Here is a 20,387-nt window from a genome sequence, read left to right on the forward strand (position 1 = left end):
AAAAATTCAGGAAATTTATTACACTACGGAATACTTTACTTTCATATCTACATTGCTACATTTTTATTTAACTAATCTTCATTGTCAGGAAATTTTTTATTATGCCATGAAATAGTTACGTTAATTAAATTAATTTTTGAATATTCAATAAGTACCAGAGTCCTTTCGACCTCTGGTACTTATTGAATCTTCACAATCTCTACATTGACGTTTCCACTTCCCGGGACGAGGACCCAGGGGTTGGATTTGTGGGAAGCAGTGTATTTGGTATTTCACTTTGTTCATTCCTAACAAATGAGAAGTGTCTGATATCTAAGTGCATGAATGCGATGATTTATTAATGGTTAAACGGTGGACATCTTTTCGCGTACAATGATGTTATGTCTGTGCAAGATCAGTTCCTAAAACATGACAATTACTAGCGGGATATTCAGAAGGCAAGCGTGTGTCACGGACACATCTGAACATCGATGTTTGGCTGGGTATATTCGGCGCTTTCTCCTGAGGTGACTGCGCTAAACACCAAACATCCCGCTAGCAAACGCACCTACCGAAATCTCGCTTCCACTACTCTCTACTTGGGTCACATTTAATACCTCGCTACAAATCGATGACAGCAAAATAATCGCCAGCGAAAGTCTTCGAAAATGTCTCTTTGCTAGCGGGATGTTCAGACGGCAAGCGTGTGTCACGGACACATCTGAACATCGATGTTTGGCTGGGTATATTCGGCGCTTTCTCCTGAGGTGACTGCGCTAAACACCAAACATCCCGCTAGCAAACGCACCTACCGAAATCTCGCTTCCACTACTCTCTACTTGGGTCACATTTAATACCTCGCTACAAATCGATGACAGCAAAATAATCGCCAGCGAAAGTCTTCGAAAATGTCTCTTTGCTAGCGGGATATTCAGACGGCAAGCGTGTGTCACGGACACATCTGAACATCGATGTTTGGCTGGGTATATTCGGCGCTTTCTCCTGAGGTGACTGCGCTAAACACCAAACATCCCGCTAGCAAATGCACCTACCGAGATCTCGCTTCCATTACTCTCCAGTTGGGCACATTTAATACCTCGCTGCAACGCAATGACAATAAATAATCGCCAGCGAAAGTCTCCGAAAATGTCTCTTTGCTAGCGGGATATTCAGACGGCAAGCGTGTGTCACGGACACATCTGAACATCGATGTTTGGCTGGGTATATTCGGCGCTTTCTCCTGAGGTGACTGCGCTAAACACCAAACATCCCGCTAGCAAATGCTCCGAAATCTCACCTGGATTAATTTTCGACTTTTGAATCAAATGATTTCAACAATAGAGTTCGAACAATAAAATTCAAAATTATTTTTCTTTGTTGGTTTGTACTGAAGTTTTAAAAAATAAAGATTTAATTCGTTTTTTTTATATTTTTGATATAAAAGTATTTTTATTATTATTATTAAAATATATTAAAATATTAAATAATATTTTAAAATAATAGAAAGCAAATGAAGAACGTCATTAGTTGAATTTGTTTTGCAAGATAAAAGCGTTATATCATTCGTCGCTGGAGAAGCGCTTCACGAGGAAATCTCCGAAATCCGTTTAAAAACGTTTCACTGCATTCAGAAACATTAATAATCCACCGCTAATTTCACAAAAATACAATACAGTACTTAAATAATTATACGATTTAACCGATAGCAATTTAGTTTGGTTTATTTAGCTACGGCAACGGGACAAACCCGAAAAACTCTACATGAACTGCTTGTTGATCAAGCACGAGCCCGAGACCAAATACAAGTGTTCGAAGACGAATGAATAAAACTCCCGAAGTATTCGGGAGTTTTATTCATTCGTCACTAATGGGCCTTTCATATACCACGAACAAAATTCACGAAATTCGCTTATTGACCGATACAACAAAGCGCGAAATTGCATCCAGTAAATGTCATTAAAATCCAATTTTCATATCAATGTTTACTTATTTTTATTCAGATAAAATGTTATTAAATGTTGACATTACACTTAAAAATTTTCTTACAAGTTACATTCATTTATATATTGAATTTTACATGAAACACAACGACATAAATTTCTGTTCTCAAAACTCTTCATCTGAAGTTTCCGCTAGAAGCTTCATTCTATCAGCCAAATTCATTTTTCTAATGGACTCCTTTAAAATATTTTTTTTTAAATTAATACTTTCAACATATATAAATTCAATTTAGTAATATATATATTATAATTCTTACATTTGAAAATTTCTTACGACGACGTCTTTGACATCTGTTTCTGACGCATCGTCCCAAATTAACGATGATGAGCAAAACAATGGCACTGCCTATACCAGCAGCAATGGGAATGACAAAGCTCATAACATAGCTATCTTTCTAGAATTCAAAATAAAATCTACATAAATAATAATAATAATTCGAGACAAATATGATATTTAAGCGTATGTCTTAGACTTTACTTAGCTCTTGGGTGCTGTTTAGATGAGTACACGTGTATATTATACTGCATATACGACATGATGATTTTAAATTATTTTTGTCTTTCTAAAGTAGATACGTTTAGGCAAGAGTAGCAATAATTTATATTTAATGTTTCTGTTGGTTCACTTCAGAAGAAGAAAATTAAGACCAGTAGAAAGATTCTGGTGCGGTGGGAAATAAGGCATAGACGATCTGCCAAGCGGGTGCCTTTCCTGGGAAGACTTTCTATGGGAATTGGCTTCAATTTAGGTGTTAGACACACGAAGAAAACTGTGGAATCTTCACGCGACCATCATTCTGGTCAGCTTCGAACCAGAAAACTACTAGTTTTCAGTGGTTTTCAGATTAGACAGCCGGGATGGCCTTGCGATTAAGGTCAGCCTACCACTCTGGGAGACCCGGAATTGAATCCGGCGGACGAAAAACCCCAGGAATTTTTCAAGTGGTCCTTCCCGGATATGTCGGACTCCGTTCGTCACTACCCGGCCGCTTTATTATGGGCCTGATTAACAGGACTTAGTGCTCAAAGCCTACGTCCGGGACAGTTTATCCTGCGAAAAATTCCTGAGGTTCATCGACCGGTCCGAATTCGTTTCCGGATCCCCAGGGTGGTAAACTGGTCCTAAACGACTTAGCCATCCGGCCTAATCCGATACAGAATGTTTCAATTCAATGTATATTTTAATTTCCATTAATTTACATAATTAAATTATTCCTTTCTTTTAACTTGGAAGACAAAGATGGAACTCAAACGCGAATCGAGCTGATGGAAGTCTAGCGACACTAAACAAGATCACTTAATAATACTGTATTTAATCAGTATTATTCAGTGTGGTTTTTAAGAAAATTAATTAGGAAAACTTTAATTTTTTTTGTATAAATTAGCTTAAAAATAAAATATTATGAAGAGAACAAAATGTCACTATTATACTACATTTATCAGTTTACACACCTGTTATTATTCCCATAAAAGAATGAGACATATTTAATCAGTTATCAAATTTAAATACGATATCGGTTATTTATTTATCATCGGGGTTAAACACAGTTCAAATCATTAATGTTTTTCTCATCATCTATAATCGAACAGAAGGTGATGATAAAACATCTACACTCATCATCCTTCTGGTACTTGGCCAACTTGAAGTCTGTTTGAATATCCAAATACTCCAAGAAATGCTTAACCATGTTGACTTGGTAGTTGATACTATTCACAACTAAATACCCTCACCAACCTAAACATCCTTCAAGAGACAACTTGGACCTTTTAAGAGGTCCAAGTTCTCTTGAAAAGTAGATCCGTAGGCTGCCATCTTATATCGTACCCAAGTTTCTTATTCCGAAAATTTTGAATGCCGAGCAATGAAAGTCTACCACTCTGAAGGATGTGGGAACGAGTCCGACGGGTCGAAAAAGCCGGGAATTTTTGGGGGTGGTCCGTGGCACATATGCCTGGTCCTTTCCTTCACCACCCGGCTACCCTAATAAGCTTGATAAAAATGCCTCGTTAGTGCCCACAGGACAGGAAAATTTTTTATAAAAGCGTACTGAAGCCTCCTAAGATCGCAACCTCGTCCTTGTATGCAATCTAATTAGCTGATTACTGAATTTATATTTATGAAAATTATGGAAACAGCGGTTAATTTTAAGGTCTATAATTTTACATAAAACACGAATAATGCTAAACTTACCATCCAAGAAAGAATTGCATAGTCATAAATCCTAGAAACTGAAAAGTAAATTGAATAAATGCATACTTTGTATTTATTAATAATCCTTTATAAACTCATTGATACCAAAATTGTTACCTTTGATGCTGTTGTTTGGTGCAATGTTACTCGAATTCTTTTGGCTAGAAGTTATTGTTGTAGTTCCACGGTCTGTAGTATTTTCTGTTTTAGCTGTGGATTGTGTTGTTGTCATTTTAATCGTGCTGTTAGTCTGTTGTTGTTGTTGTTGTTGTTCAGTTATATTTTGAGGCCTGTCAAGCCTGCTTTCTTTCACATAGTCTAAGTTTGTAATCTTCTGTTTTTTGCTTTCTTTGTTTGGTATGCTCGTTACTATGCATAAACACATTAATAAAGTGATACACTTTGTTATAAACATTTTGTTATCTTCATATATTAAGTGAATAAAATCATGTTTTTGAAAATCATTACAGTTCTTGCATTACAAGAATTTCCTGTAATTGAAAATTTTATATTTGAAAATGTTTTTTATTGATAGAAGCAAAATAAAAATAAAATTAACAAGATATTTTTCAATTATTTAAACATTATTCTATACATTCTATAAATCTTCCACATATATATATATATTAAATCCATCGGATCCACCCTAGGGCATCGACTTTTTCTCTATGCCTTACATGGATTCGAATATAAATGATAAATTGAGACTCCAGTAATAGATTTGATTTTATGGGTAAGCAATGCAACACGAGGACGATCTGCAAGAGGGCTGCCTCTACAGAAAACTGGCCTTTAATTAGGTGTTAGACACAAAAAAAACCAGGAAACTCCACTTGGTCAGGTGCAAAACTACCACCAACTACCAATGGTTTGAACTACTCGGCCACTAGTAGGCTCTGAACCAGTCGAGCATATCCAAGTGGGTGATTATGGTGCTAATTGAGTAATATTCTCTACTTGGAAGAACATCTTTTGAAAGTTCTTCTTCAGCTTTGTATGAATGCCTAAATTAGAGGCAATAAATTATGGTTTTAATGCTCTTGATAACGTTCTTAATCATATACATATAACGGTTAAAGATAATTTTACAAGGAAAAAAGTTGTACTACCAATTTCAAAATACTAAATTGACACTTAAATGGCTTTACCATGTTCAAAGACAAGGCAGCACCTCTAATCACGTCTGTGTTTTACATGGTTCAGGTTATCTTAATCTATTCTTCGACAGGCGAAAAAGAAACTAGGATCCCGGATCAATATAAAAAAATGGTCTAGTATCTTTAATAAACCGCTGATTAGGTGTGTTAAGACAATTAGTTATAAATGTTTCAAAAGATCATAGAGTATATAGATTTCCTCACGAAAATTAATCTATACCATAAAGAAATATGCCACGGTTTTGTTTAACCGATGCTTCTGTAATGAGAAACAATAAATTTAACAAATATCTACTGTAACTTATATCTTTCTATCAAATTATTTGAAATTAAATAACTATAAATTCTATAACAATTATTATATACACAAGGATAAACATTTGCTCAAATAATAAATTTACGTTTAGTGTTTTAACCTTTACCTTCCTCTAAAAGTGAACTTAGCATTTACGCTTCCGTTCCTTCCTAAAATTAGAATTTTAACCAACGAGGAAACAAATGTAAAAAAAAAAAGAAAAATTTCTAGGAGATACTTCGCACTTCTCGGGATCAAACACACCTCTTAGATTAAGAACCATTGAACTAGACTTCGAGTAAAAGTCACACTACCTATTTGCCCTGGAACAATGACCTTCACACAACAAATTTCTTAGTTGACGAGTTGAATCACCTCCTCATGTAAAATATTCATACATACTTTATTGAGGCACATGCTAATTGGCATGCCTCGAGGCTAATTGGCGTGTTCGAGGCATGCCAATTAGCATGCCTCGAACACGATACATCACGTGTGTTTCACACATTCTTATAATATTCACTTAACTATACCATTTACCCGATCAATTTTGAAGCAGAACCATCTTTAACAGATTCAATTATGGCACAACATTGGGTACTTTTTAAAATTAATGGCGTTTCATCGTCTTAAAACAGAAATTAAGCATAATTACTTTAAACAAATGAAAGATCTCTTAACAATTTAAATTTCACAAACCACAACAGGATATGCGTCGCGCAGGAAGGGCATTAAACAATCGCATCCTGTTCAAAAAAATCAATTGAATTTACACCAAATTTCGTTATAATCTCTAAATGTAAGTGTTAAGTATTTGTACAACACTACTACAGTTAACTTTATATAAATTATACATGGTCATCGAGGCCCTAATTCAAGATTCGCTAGGCACTAACTTAAGAAACCAGTTGAAACGTATAAAATTCATATTACTCACATTTCAATGTTCCGTAGATGAGAGAAATTCTTATTTTAACATTATGAAACGTCAGCAATATGTTTTTTTGTGACGTCACCCCACCTGTTACACTACCAGCAGACAATATAGACGACACCTGCCAAACACAAACGCGTGCGATTACTTATCTACTCGCTATTAAATATGATATTTGTTAACATCCGCTGAATTTTCGCCGTCCTTCTGCAAACTTCCGGATGGTTTTTAACGGTTTCAGATAAAAAATACACAGTAAATTTACTTGTATTTTACACTTTCGAGCTGAAAAATTTGAAATTTTCTATTGTTTACGAGTACACAGAATGGTTTAAAATATTAAAAATTTTTGTGTAAATAAATTATGACGTAATGCGATAGTTTATACGCAAGTTCGGCTCGCATAAATTGTATAAATACGCGAAAATATGAATTTAACCGCAAAATTACACGTGCATCCAATACATCCACGCGTGCTCTATAATTATGGCAGTACAAATTTTAATCGGTAGAGGCGCTACTGGTAACCATCAATTTCTATTTACGTTTTCTATGGCGACGAATGAGAAAATGTCACTACCGTGTTTCCCCGAAAATAAGACAGTGTCTTATATTAATTTTTGCTCTGAAAAATGCTCTAGGTCTTATTTTCAGGGAATGTCTTATTTTTTCCAGGAAGAAGAATTCACATTTATTATTGAACAAAAAAGTTTCCAAGTCGACTTAGACGAGAGTGACGTATATCCAGTGTGTCGAACTGTCTCCTTTTTATAGCGTCAACATCGGACTCGATGACCAATTAGTGCTTANACAAATTTTACCTTAGGTTCTTGGGACATATTTCTAGACGCAAAGATGGATTTGAGAAACACATCCTAGAAGAAAAGATTAATGACAAACGCCCTAGAGGCAGATGTCGGATTAGGTGAGCAGACCAAGTAATATGATTACAAGACATACAATGTATTACCTTTTTTATAATGATAAATTGTTATTAATATGAACTGCTAATTTAGATAAGGTTTATGACACACTTATTAATATCGTAAAAGATATAATTACAGTTTAAATATAAAGCTACTCTCTCTAAATTAAAGATCCTCTCCTCGAAAAATTGCTCAAGGGTTGTAATGCTTTTTTTCATTTTTCAAGTTTTTATTTATCTGATCTTTCATTCAATAGATTTGTATTTATTGAATATTTTTTAATCCTATCTTCTGATTTGTTTCAAGGCTTTTTTTTTTGTTATTTTTTAATGCACAAAGCATTAAAGTTCTTTTTAACTGATAGTATTGCTTACTAATTAAAGTTTTGTAATATGTTTTCTTGTTTTCATTATGTCGGAAAGTTGATTTTCATACAATATGCTCAACGACCGGATGGCCCATCGGTTAGGTTAATCGTCTACCGTTCTTGAACCCGGATGAAATTCGGAAGGATCGAAAAATCAAGAGAATTTTTTGCGTTTTTCTGCACTTATCGCTGCGACTTGGCGCTGCTGATTATTATTATTATTTTACTTATACTTAAACATGCAAATCTTCCTGCATAAATTTCCACGAGAGTCGAGGTCGCGAACGTCGGTCTGTAAAATTGCTTATACCAGATTATAAAAAGAAATGAAACAATACACGTAAGGTGGACTACTGAAAAACGCGAGAGCGAAAAAAAATTCCCACGCCGGGAATCGAACCCGGGCCTCCTGGGTGAAAGCCAGGTATCCTAGCCACTAGACCACGTGGGAAGTTGTTCAAAATGCCTCCACCAACTATAATTGTATGTTATCCTCAAGCATGAATCGGTAGATTAATTTATAAATAACACAGATTGGATATATCTAATATAATAGCATGCCATATGTCTAACGTCCAATATAAAGGATGTCTTGTAATTCGTATAAAATAAGAAGATTTTTAATTATAAATTTTGTTTACAGTCTTTTTTGTGTCTTCTAATACATGTTTCATAAATTAGGGAAATTTTTTTGTTTAACTGATCAATTATGATCAGTTATCAAATGATGAAAATGAAATCATAACTGATGCAGAAGGGATTGCGGATGTCTGGAGGAAGTATTATGAGAAACTTTATAAAGACACTGGAAAACAAATGGTAATAATCAACTTTAGAATGGATGGACAGGGAAAGTTGAACCATTTATTCTCAAATCATAAGTAGAAAAAGCTATAAATACATTAACCATTTGAAACCCTTCCTATTACCTGAAATAGCTGAAGAACAGTCGGGATTTACCCCTGGTAATAGAACTCGTGGACGCTCGATAAATCATTGAAAAGTCTGTGAATTTAATGTCAAACAGTTTACCTTTGTTTCGTAGACTATACCAATGCCTTTGATTATGTAAAATGGCACAAATTGTGACCCGCTCTCCAGAACATGGGAGTCCCGCGCCATCTTATTTCAATGATCGGACATTTATATGACTCTGAAATAATTCTGCAACTCTGCAATAACTCTGCAGGAGTAAAAGTTGACAAAACTATGTCTAATACATTTACATCTGAAGCTGATGTAAGACAAGCATGTATTCTTTCCTCTTTACTCTCTAATGCTTATTCTGAAATAATCATTACAAGTGTAATAGGGAGGCATTTTCATCAGGGGCTGAGATATGCTGACAATACACTTATTATAGCATCCAATGAATCAGAACTTGAATATATTGTGAAACGTCTTGAAACTGAAATCAGGGAATATGGATTGCTGATTAATGAAAGTAAAACGAAAGTTATGATAATTGATCGTTCCTTGACACAGACTAAAGAAATTGCAGGCTATAAGATGGCGAATGAATTTATTTACCTTTGATCACTTCTTACAAATAAAGGAGGATGCGATAATGAAACTAAACGCAGAATTTCCTTGCTCGCAATGCAATCTTTAAATTATTTAGAATTTGGAAAGATTCTGCAATCACTATTTTTAATAAACTAAAGCTCATGAAAACGTTTATTTTTCCGATTGCCACTTATGCATCAGAAACCTGGACCATAAATGCCACTTCTCGGAAGAAACTTGATTCCTTAGAAATATGGACATATAGAAGAATGTTGAGAATCTCTTGGACGGAGCACCGAACAAATTTCTCCATCCTAAATCAACTGAAAATCACAACACGTCTTACCACTAAAATATACAAATTTTACCTTAGGTTCTTGGGACATATTTCTAGACGCAAAGATGGATTTGAGAAACACATCCTAGAAGAAAAGATTAATGACAAACGCCCTAGAGGCAGATGTCGGATTAGGTGAGCAGACCAAGTAATATGATTACAAGACATACAATGTATGAAGCCATCCATCTTGTAAAACACCGGGAGCAGTGGAAAGATACAATTAAAGCACTCAATTCTAATATCATTTCATATGCCCTCAGAAGGGCATAAGACTGAGAACAATAATCAATTAAAAGAACTTTTAATTTTGACATGTACACTTATTGTTCTTTGGGCTTCTTTCGAAAATAATTTATTTATTAACCTTCAAAAATTTTCGCGACACTCCGGTTGTAAATCACTGGTCTAGAATAACAGACTAAGCAATTCTGACGTTATGCAATGACTATGAAGAACCGTCTAGTCCAACTGTTCCGATGGAACCATTCCGTACACGGATCAGTTCCAACAGTTCCAGTTCCAACAGCGGAATTGGATCTGTCACTTCTAAACGTTAATGCTCGCTCGGAGTCTAGAAGTTTGTAACGCCACCCTATCTGGGACAATTGTTGCTAGAACGCAAAGAGGTGATTACAATCGTGGCTCCTCAACCATATTATCTAGACGTCTGGATGGCCAAGCGGTCAAGGTGGTAGCCTGCCGCTCTTGGGGGCTTGGGATTTAATCCGGACGGGTCGAAAAATCCCCAGGGATTTTTTTCGGGTTATATGTCGGTCCCGTTTCTCACCATTAGCCACCCCGCTGTGGGCCTGGCCGAACCCATAATGGGCTTGCTAAAAGACGCCCTCTTATTGCCTACAGGACGGAAAGAGTTTAAAAAAAACCATTTTATTTAGTAATTTTGCTGTAAGCCAAGCGTTATTTTTGAATGTTATTTACGGTAAAAAATTAACCCAATTAGAAAAAAACTTCTCTTAATATATCTCGTACGAAAAATTAATCAAATTTCGCCAATTTATGATTTGTAAAAGGCGCAGGTGGCGTTTGTCCGAAGGGACGGGAAACACAAGTTCTAAGACCTTGCGGGAAACCGAGTTAAATTTTTTGTTTTCGTTCCACGAAAATTATAAAATTTAAAAAAAATTTAATAGATATTATTTCATAGAATTAAAAAATAAAAACATAAAAAAATTTAATAAATACCCAATTAAATTATTTTATATTTTGAAAAATATTCACGTTAACGTTGCGAGAACGAGAATACGTCTTTCTCTTCAAGTAAGCAAAATGGCGAAGAGGAAAGAAGAGGTTATGGAAGATTCAGACGTAATGAATTCTATAAAAAATGGAGATTTCAGGTAGATTTTATTCATTTTACGATATATTTTCTCGTTCAGATGAATAAAAAGATGTTTTTTTGATATATTTGAAGATGTTTAAGACGTGTTATTTAATCGTGTTGTTAAATGATGTTTCTTATCTTTTGTTTCATATCTGATTATACTTTTCAATGTAAATACCAAAAAATGAATTGTTTATCGTTTAATAAGTATTAATAATGCGTTTTGTATGCCTGTATAAAGTATATAAACAATTACATTTTAAATGGAACATTATAAATGTTTGATGAAAGAAGCCTTGTGATTGGCTTGCATAAAAGTTTGAATGATTTGCGTCATTAAGTAACGTGTTCCATATTCTATAAAAATATAATTTTTCCAGTAAAATTTCAAATATTTTGTTAGATATATCCGTGATTTTTGTATTTTTGTTGTATTTTCTATGAAATGTGTAATTTGTGCATTTGCTGATTGTTTATTTTAATTGCAGATTTGCAGATTATATAAAGATAAGCATATATGACATATAAGTTGCATGTGTAATTTCGGTTAATCGAAATACACCGTATCTCGAAACTGGTCACGTGATTAATTGACGACACTGTTAAAATGGGCAAAATTGTTTATACATTAACGACGAGCATAAATTTTGCCAAAGAGTCATACAAGGAATAGGCCCATGGGAGGTCAAGTGGTTCCATACTCTGAACACTGGGAGTTCGGTTGTGGGTTCGCACCTCGCCAGGATGGGCTGGCCATATGGAGTTTTCTCCATGTTTGTAATGCCTGAATAGGGGCCAGTTACCCATAAAGACCTCCCAGAAAACATCGTCCAAGTGTTGCATTGCCATAACTTAACAAAACAAACAAAAACATATACAATGAAGAAGCCAGTAATTCTAAATCTTCTCACAGCTGGTTATATAGTAAATAACACTAACAAACTTTTATAATTACCAGCAAACAAAGTTTTTAATATACTTTGACAAGTGATTTTGATTGAAAGTGCTTGTCAAAGTATATTAAAAACTTTATTTGCTGGTAATTATAAAGGTTTGTTAGGGTTATTTAAGCCAATAATTGACAATTCTAACTTTATTATACCAGGAAATGCATTTTGGACCTTCTGGTCCTGTCCTTTATTACAGATGTTTCAAAATTTATGGTTATCGCTAAAGGATCTATTAAGAGAATGAGTGGCAGTCAAATGACAAAATATTTTATGTTGGCGAATGTTTTTGACTAAATGCCAAGCCGGGAAATCTTTGAAAAATAGAAATTTATAAAAACTTGCATGGCAAATGATAAAACAATTTTAAGGATATATCAATGCCTTAATTTTTTGGCAAAATGTTTTAATAATGGATGCTAATATTTTTGAATGTTTTCGATGCAGATTTCAAACAGGATGTTGCGAAAGGAATTACGAGATCAAATACAGTAGATCCCCCTATAACACTGTTGATAATTCCGTTTATATGAATTCCATGTTGTACGAGTCACTTAGATTTTACAAATGTGTGCTGGGCTGTGAACGGCTTACGTATTTGTAAAATCTAAGTGACTCGTACAACATGGAATTCATATAACACGGAATTATCAACAGTGTTAAAGGAGGGCTACTGTACACAGTCAATTGGTTTAAACCTGTAGTGCTCTATTCTGTAATTATTTTTTGTGATTGTCTGAAAATGGGCATAAAGAATGTCCAAAAATGTTAATTTGTTAGAGTTTGCTGGTTAATTGAGTTGTTACTGTATTTTTGTGGCATAGTCCAGTTAAGACTTGTAAATTTTACAGATGTAGATGCAATTCCATATCATATCTAAAGTTATTAACTGCATTGACAATTTATAATTATACTGTGTTAATTTAATAAAAATATAAACCAAATTTATATATAATGTTTGTTGTAACAGGTATGTTTAAAAGTTGAAATGTGTATGCATTTAAAGGAATTTGAAATTTAAATGAGATCCATTATAGAACGATGTTGTCTGAACACTGTTCTATTAAAAACAGAACATTTGGTTTTAAAGGTATTGTTGATGAATAATTTAATATTTGCAGCCAGATGGTTGAGGCAGCAAGGCAAATGATTCAGCCTGCTGCTGTGGGGATCCAGGTTGAATCTAGAAACCTCCAAGGAATTTTCTGTATGTGGTGTTCCCTGAATATTTTTTCTCCATCTCTCATCACCTGGTTGCTCCTATTGAAGGTTTGGGTAAACCTGTGAGGAGGGAAAAAGCCATTTTAGTGCCCACAGGTCTGAATGAGTTCAAAACTAAAAAAATAATATAATATAGTCGATCCCCCTATAAGACGGTAGATATGTTCCGTTCTTTATGAATCAGTTTTGTAGGAATCACAGCCAATCACAGCCTGACACGTGTGAAGTTTACGGACTATGGCTGTTTGAAAGGTTTTCTTCCATAAAATTAATCGATTCTAGACTAATCCAACTCAACATTTCCAAAATATGTATATTTTTTTTGGAAATAATCCGTATAAACTACGCACAAGAAATATATACAAACAAACAAAAAATTGTAGGATTACTTACCGAGTGTGCATCATTTGACATCGCTGTTGCTCAAGCTTGTTTTTGTCATGGAACAGTGCACGAAATGGTGGCCGCGATATCTGATAACGAATTTTTTGCAGAAAAATAACTTGACCTTTGGAGACATCATTAATATAAATAATTTTTATGGCTGTTGAATAAGAAATGTTTCTTTCACAAGAAATATATAAAATTACAGTACTGTATTAGATTTACGGTACCTAATTTACATACTGTACAGACAATAGCTCGCCTAAACTCTCCGTAGTGTGGCGCTAGACGGTGGAAAGTATATATATAATTATAATAAAGTTACAATAAATTAAGTTAATATATAATTATATATACAGTACCTAATTTATATATAATTATATGTACAGACGATACTAAACTCAATTTACCTGCCTAAACTGTCCGTAGCGTGGTGCTGGACGGCGGAAAGTAGTTCGGCTGCCCGATGACATTTTATGTAATTATAGGAGTTTTTTTACCGTTGTTTACAGATACAGCCACAATTTTTTCGCTGTCTTATAGGAACCCGTCTTATAGGGGTATCTACTGTAATTATTAGTTGTAATTGTGTTATAATGGTTGCATTGTAGCTTACCAATGTGATGATTCGGATTTGAATCTGGCCTGAATATCATAGTTAATCACAGATATGAGTCAATACATTGTTTTCCATTCTTGTCCATACTTTTTAGAAAAGGTGAAATTGTATTACAGTAGAGCATCGATTATCCGACCCCCGATTAACCGTCACATCGGTTAACCGACCATTCTAGTCAGCAAATTTCAAATGTCCACTAGTGATGTGGCGCTACAATATTTGGCTATGTCATGGCTACTTTAATATTATTTTTGTTAAATTTTTGCGTGTTTTGGCTGGCAACACTGGCTGGACCATGAAAGGGAGGCCAGTACAGTATTTAAACAAGACTTAATTTTCTAATTATGAGTGGTTTTGTTTTGTGAGCAATAAAATAATTTAAAAATAATTTTTAACGATACAATAGCGACGATTATTATTTTTAAAAAAATTTTGTTAGGCTTAACATCAATGAAAATTCAACGTAAAGTAGGTTAATAGCGATGTATTTAATAATAATGTATTTTTTTTCATTCTTTTCGGTTATCCGATTTTTTCAGTTATCCGACCAACCCGAGTCCCCAATTGAGTCAGATAATCAATGCTCTACTGTAGTACAATACAGTTTTACCCTTAAATAGAAGTTATAATGTAGGTAAATGTCATTAAAAATATAGAATGTAATAGGTTGTAATAAACTTTAACAAAAATAACATGTTCTATTAGCAAATTAATGTATAAGATGTTATTTGTGGTAAAATCTCAAATATAACATCAGAAATAATAATCTTCACATACATTTACTTAGTTGGGTTTAATCATTTAAAAAAAAAAGATAAAACTGAAGTATTAAGTATAGTGTCAGTATAAAGGCTTGTATTAGATCATATTTACATACATATATTACATTCAAAGGTGTTTTACTAGTCAGGTGAAATTTCCATTGTTTCAGAAATTTGTATATAACATAATAGATCATCAGATACAGTAGTCACAGAATGGATGTAGGAAATATAATTACAGAAGATTCATTCTCTGACATCTTTTCAAGACAGCTAGTAGCAAATACTAATTTTCTAAAATCTGAGTGAGGTGTCACTAGTAGCAAGTAGATTAGTGTATGATACTCTTACTACCCATAATGACATTAATTCCTATCCCATTACAAATAACTCCAATAACTTAATGAAAGCAATACACAAGATTTTCCAGTATGTCTAAATAAATAAATAAAAAATAAATACACAAGATATTTGATAAGTCTCCTATGTGAAAGGCAGTTAATGAACCTTGGACAAATCGTTATTCTCTACTCCAAAAGTAAGTTTTGCTCTGGGTAATTGGTTGAGATGTTTCTGTGTTCCATTCTATTAATAGCTGTTACAATTTAACCAATCACAATTTAGTTAATAATTTGTTTTTGTTATGTGACTGCACTGCTGTTTTTGAAATGGAGTATGTTACTGTTTCAGCCAAATTCTTGTATGAAAATGTCATCAAAGAATATACACACATCTTTTATATACTGTATTTATATTCAAAAAACTGTCATTTTAATCTATACGGAAATGAAACATAAAATATTTTAAAAATAGTATTCATAATATGGCTACTCATATTACATTTAAATTTTAACAATAAATGAGTTATTCATAAATATTTAATTAATGTTATAAAAGTTATTCTTATTTCTACAGTTAGAGTATTTTTCTTATAATGCTTTCTCTCTAATTCATTGCATAAATAGAACACTAATGGCTTTAGAAAACAATAGCGTTTTTAAAAATTTTATCATTTAGCTGAAAAGTGTTATCATGAGATTTAGCAGAAACAGAGATTTGCAATGTCAAATGCTAATATTCTCTCATCTATTGTTTGTAAAGTAATTTTAGCCTTACACCTAAAGCTGCCATGTTATTTTTACTTTTGTTACATTCCTAATGGCAACTCAAAAGTGACTGGTAAGAAAATCTTACTTATTGCATGTGGCTGTCAGAACTGAAAACAAAACATATGTCACAGAATAGCATTTTCTTGATTAAACACCAATCATGTGGTTCCAAAACTGAATTTTTGTCATATTTGTTAGCTTAATGATATAACTCAAAATAGGCAATGCATAAGACAATAAAATTGAAATGACAAATGAAGAAAGCTAGGCTAATGTCTAAACTGAAACTTCCAAATTATAAGCTAAGAATCAAAAATTGTTCTCAGATGTTGCAAGTGATGTTGAAATTATGGCAGTGGTAATTGTCAAAAGTGGTACCACTAGAGGTAATTACTAGTGATGTAACGAATATTCGGTATTCAGCCTATTTTTCACTATTCGGCCGAATACCGAATATTTAATCACTATTCGGCTGAATACCAAATACCTAAAAACAGGAGTTATAAACAACAAAAACACAGTAAATTAATCATTTTGGTATTTAGAGTTAGTGTTGTTTGTTTATATTTATTTATAACTTGTAACATGCACAAAATAAAAAAGAAAATAATATTAGTCACATGTATTCACAATTTATAATTACAAAGATCAGCACAAGTACACGTCTATCATTGGAGAATCCTCGCACATCTGAGGGTCTGACCCTGCCTATCCTTCTTTTTAAGCGCTCATCTTTGCTCTTCCCTTTATCTTTCCTCTATCGCTCTAATCCACGTATGCCTGTGCATACATCACAATATGCGCTCACGATACTTTCGATTCATCACTTTTCCGTCATAGATTTCCCATTTCGCAATTACGTGACTCATAGCCTGGTGCTAATGGAGAAAAGAGACAGATAGGACGTCGGTATAAGTCACAGTTATGATTTCACAGATTCGAGACAGCTTGATAGCCCGAACGGCCATAGGCTTTCGCCGTTGCACGCTAAGTGACTTTCATTACAAGCATTTAGCTTTCCGAAGTCTATGACAACAATTGTTTGGCATTGACGGCTGCGAATTTCGCACCAATAAGCTGCTTCGACTCGTTCGATTATGTTATCGACTCACTTTCATATTTATTTTCACATTTTCACTTCATGGTCCTTCTCTGTTCTTTATCCGTTATTTACACGTGTAGGACATTTCATTGTTATCCACATTTGATATCATCACTTATCACATACTGCCATGACGCTCATGTCTGTCCGCTTCAATGTCAAGAATTAACGCGATTGGCGAAGCGTAGTGACAGCTGGCCAATAGAGAGCGGGGTCCTTGCCATAATGCGGTTTGCGCACCAATTTTCGTACGTGCGATAATCGAGCCGAGTAGTTTGGCCGAATATTCGGCTATTTGGCCACGCTCCTGGCCGAATATTCGGTATTTGGCCTGAGGCCGAATATACTATTCGTTACAACACTAGTAATTACTTTTAAAATGAATCATATGGAAATTGCAACTTCACTTGTGATACTTTGTAAGTGCTTGTGTTAAAATTGAATATAATCAGTTAAACATGTCATAATAATACATTTGTTAAAATCATTAAAAGCTTTCATTCAGAAACACCTGTTGACCATTATAAATACTTGAAATGCTGATGTAGGAAATGCAGTGTGGTCTGAATAAATTTGTAACAGGTGAAAATCAGGAATTTTTAGTTTTATAATACAGTAGATTCTACATAGAGTATATTATATAATTTACATAGTTTCTGATTAGTAGTTTAAAGGTGAATCATTTGAAGTTGTAAATTTATCAGATGTAAGAAGCTTTAAATCATTTTATGAAATAAATGTTTTATATTGACCTTGAAAAGCAAAAGGCTGAGGCTGAAATATATAAGTTATCCATAATGCAATGTTTTGTATCAATACACAAAGGCATTTTCAAGTTATATGTATTTTTCTTATCTACTAGACTTTTATTCACATTTTCTCTAAACTTTTTTTTTATGAATCCTCTTATCTACTAAAGTACATAATGGCTATTCTAAAATTTCATAGTTTTTGAAAAAAGGGTGTGAGCAAGCAGAGTATGATGGAGTCTAACCTTTCATTTAGTAACGAAGCCAAGAAGAGAATTTACTGTGATTGCTTTAATTTTTATTGACTTCTGCAGTTATGCTTGAGATTTGATTTGATTAAATAATAATAATCTGTAGTTTGTAAAAATGTTAAAAGGAAAACAGTATGATAAATGTTTTCTCTTAAGTCACACTGGGGGGAAAATGTACTTTACTTCACTTCTCAACAGTGTTTTGAAACTAATTAGAATTACAAACATTCAAATTGTAAAAAGTTTTTAATATTGTGATGAAACTTGTTTGGCAGATTTATATCTTTATTATATGTGACTAATTTTGAAAGGTCTTTTTGTAGTGTTACCACCGTCCGGTTTTCACCCAGACGGTCTGGGAATCAACTCACTGTCCGGGTGAACTATTAATTTTGTCCGGAATATCATGCGCAACCTGTTGACTTTTTTTTTTTTTAATTTGCTGGGGTAGGATTTGTATTCGTACACATTTCCAATATCCAATAGAGCTAAGTCATCTGTAGTTGTTCTTTCTTAATTTAGGTTACTTGCATTACTCCTATCCAAGTCTCCCTAGTCCCTAACTGTAACTGATTTAGAACTGGCATGCATGTTATTTTTCGCATTGTAAAATGACATTGCGCATGCGTCAGGAACTTCTGTTTGAACAAACCTCACCTGCCGTCCGGATCAGCGATTTTGAAAAGGTTGCAACACTATTAATATATTTAAAGGTTGCAACACTGCTTAAATGATAATTCTCAATTTAAATATCATGAATCTTCAGTTTCAATCAGTAATTATGTTTATCTCACTACAGCATGTTTGGATTGAAAACAATTTATTTTTATCTTTAATTACAGACATTTATATCTGATATTATCTTAAATACAGTAGAATCCTGCTAGTCTGAACTAATTGGGACCAAGCCCTTTTCGGATTAGCCGAATAATTGAAATAATGCAGAAGCAAGCAGTAAAACAGATCTGGTTTATATAGATCCAACACCATCAATGACTTTTGTTTCTGTTTTTGTGTGTAAGTACAGTATAGATCTGTTTTAATAGGCCTTGTCAAACACTGATTTATTAATTTTGTAGAGTATTAATACAGTATTGCAATAAAATACAATTTTATTTTTTTTTGTTGTGGAATTCTAAATCTTTTTGTACTATTAATACCATTTAAATTCAACTGGAAAATACAAAAAAGCATATATTTTGTGAGCTAAAAAATTTCCTCTTTACCGACTGAAACATGTTTGGATTAGGTGGACATTTGGATTAGCAGTATTCAGCCTAGCGGGACTCTGCTGTACAGTAATACCTCGACTTACGCGAACCCGGAGTTATGCGATTTTCAAATCTCGTCGATTCGTCTTTTGTTTGAGTGCCACGCAACTCTTGATTACTCACTCCCACCACACTATTGTTTGGCTTACATGTTCGGACGTGTCGCGTGGAATCGACACATAGCTACAATTTATTTTGTGTTATTTATTTCTGTGTTTGTTATATCTATGGAGACTTGAGAGACTCTATGAGATGATTTCTTGTAACCGTGAACGAATCAAAAGACGAAATAAGATTAACGAGAACATTTATTAGCTTACATACATCCGATTTGGATTTTACACAAATTGCGAAATTATACCCCGACTGACGCGAATTCGATTTACGTGGTTATCGCTCGGTCCCACCTATCGCGTAAGTTCGGGGTATTACTGTATTTATAAAATATTCTATTATGCTAGAGTTAAAGTAAAATTATTCATTGAAATTACAATAGTTTCTACTACCAAAAATGCCTGTGGATGCCATTAAATCATCAAAAATTGCTTTGTCTTATCTGCTTTGGAGGATATTGGCCAGGAGGCGGGAAGGGGTATGTGTTACTTTGCTATCATGCCCAGTTTATTTCTAGTAAATACAAGAGTAGCTGTATGCATGGTTCTTGTGCTTTTTGTAAATTTACCTGTTTTCAATTACTGAATACAGTAAATTAAATAGTACTGGAATAACTGGGATTTTTTAATAGGGATGACATTTATCTTAGATAATTAAATATGTGCTTATTACAAGTGTTTAGAGGGAACTGCTGTTTTCAGTGTACAGTAGACCCCCCTATAACGCTTAGATACGTTCCACGCTAACCGAAAATTACGTTGTAGGAACGATTAAATACATGAGCCAATCGCAGCCCGATAGGTGGAAACTTTACGGACTAAG

At 33.8% G+C, this 20,387-nt stretch overlaps 2 protein-coding genes and 1 non-coding gene across 5 annotated transcripts in view; 1 reads left to right on the plus strand and 2 right to left on the minus strand.

Annotated features, from left to right (window-relative positions):
* Positions 1-1,946: 1,946 nt before the first annotated feature.
* LOC111619171 lies at positions 1,947-6,864 on the minus strand. 2 transcript variants are annotated; one of them, XM_023360866.1, is made up of 5 exons: positions 6,560-6,864; positions 4,288-4,661; positions 4,171-4,208; positions 2,237-2,374; positions 1,947-2,157 (listed from the first exon to the last, which is right to left on the minus strand). In XM_023360866.1, exons 2-5 carry the CDS (start codon positions 4,583-4,585, stop codon positions 2,086-2,088), a joined length of 546 nt encoding a protein of 181 aa, XP_023216634.1. In that variant the 5' UTR covers positions 4,586-4,661; positions 6,560-6,864; the 3' UTR covers positions 1,947-2,085. The 2 variants fall into 2 exon arrangements, with proteins under 2 accessions (XP_023216634.1, XP_023216639.1); XM_023360871.1 differs by lacking the exon at positions 6,560-6,864 and adding an exon at positions 6,163-6,455.
* Positions 6,865-8,228: 1,364 nt separating this feature from the next.
* On the minus strand, positions 8,229-8,300 carry Trnae-uuc. Its single transcript has one exon. It is a non-coding gene; the product is annotated as a tRNA-Glu (tRNA).
* Positions 8,301-10,928: 2,628 nt separating this feature from the next.
* Positions 10,929-20,387, plus strand: part of LOC111619190 (serine/threonine-protein kinase PRP4 homolog) — a 62,711-nt gene continuing 53,252 nt past the window's right edge. For both annotated transcript variants that reach the window (XM_023360881.1, XM_023360887.1), the window contains exon 1: positions 10,929-11,053. In XM_023360881.1, the coding sequence (XP_023216649.1) occupies positions 10,983-11,053 (71 nt within the window). In that variant the 5' untranslated portion in view covers positions 10,929-10,982. The remainder of the gene's footprint in view (positions 11,054-20,387) is intronic.

This window comes from Centruroides sculpturatus, unplaced genomic scaffold, assembly GCF_000671375.1.
Source record: "Centruroides sculpturatus isolate CEXI.00-Female unplaced genomic scaffold, Cexi_2.0 scaffold38, whole genome shotgun sequence".
Lineage (NCBI taxonomy): Eukaryota > Metazoa > Arthropoda > Arachnida > Scorpiones > Buthidae > Centruroides > Centruroides sculpturatus.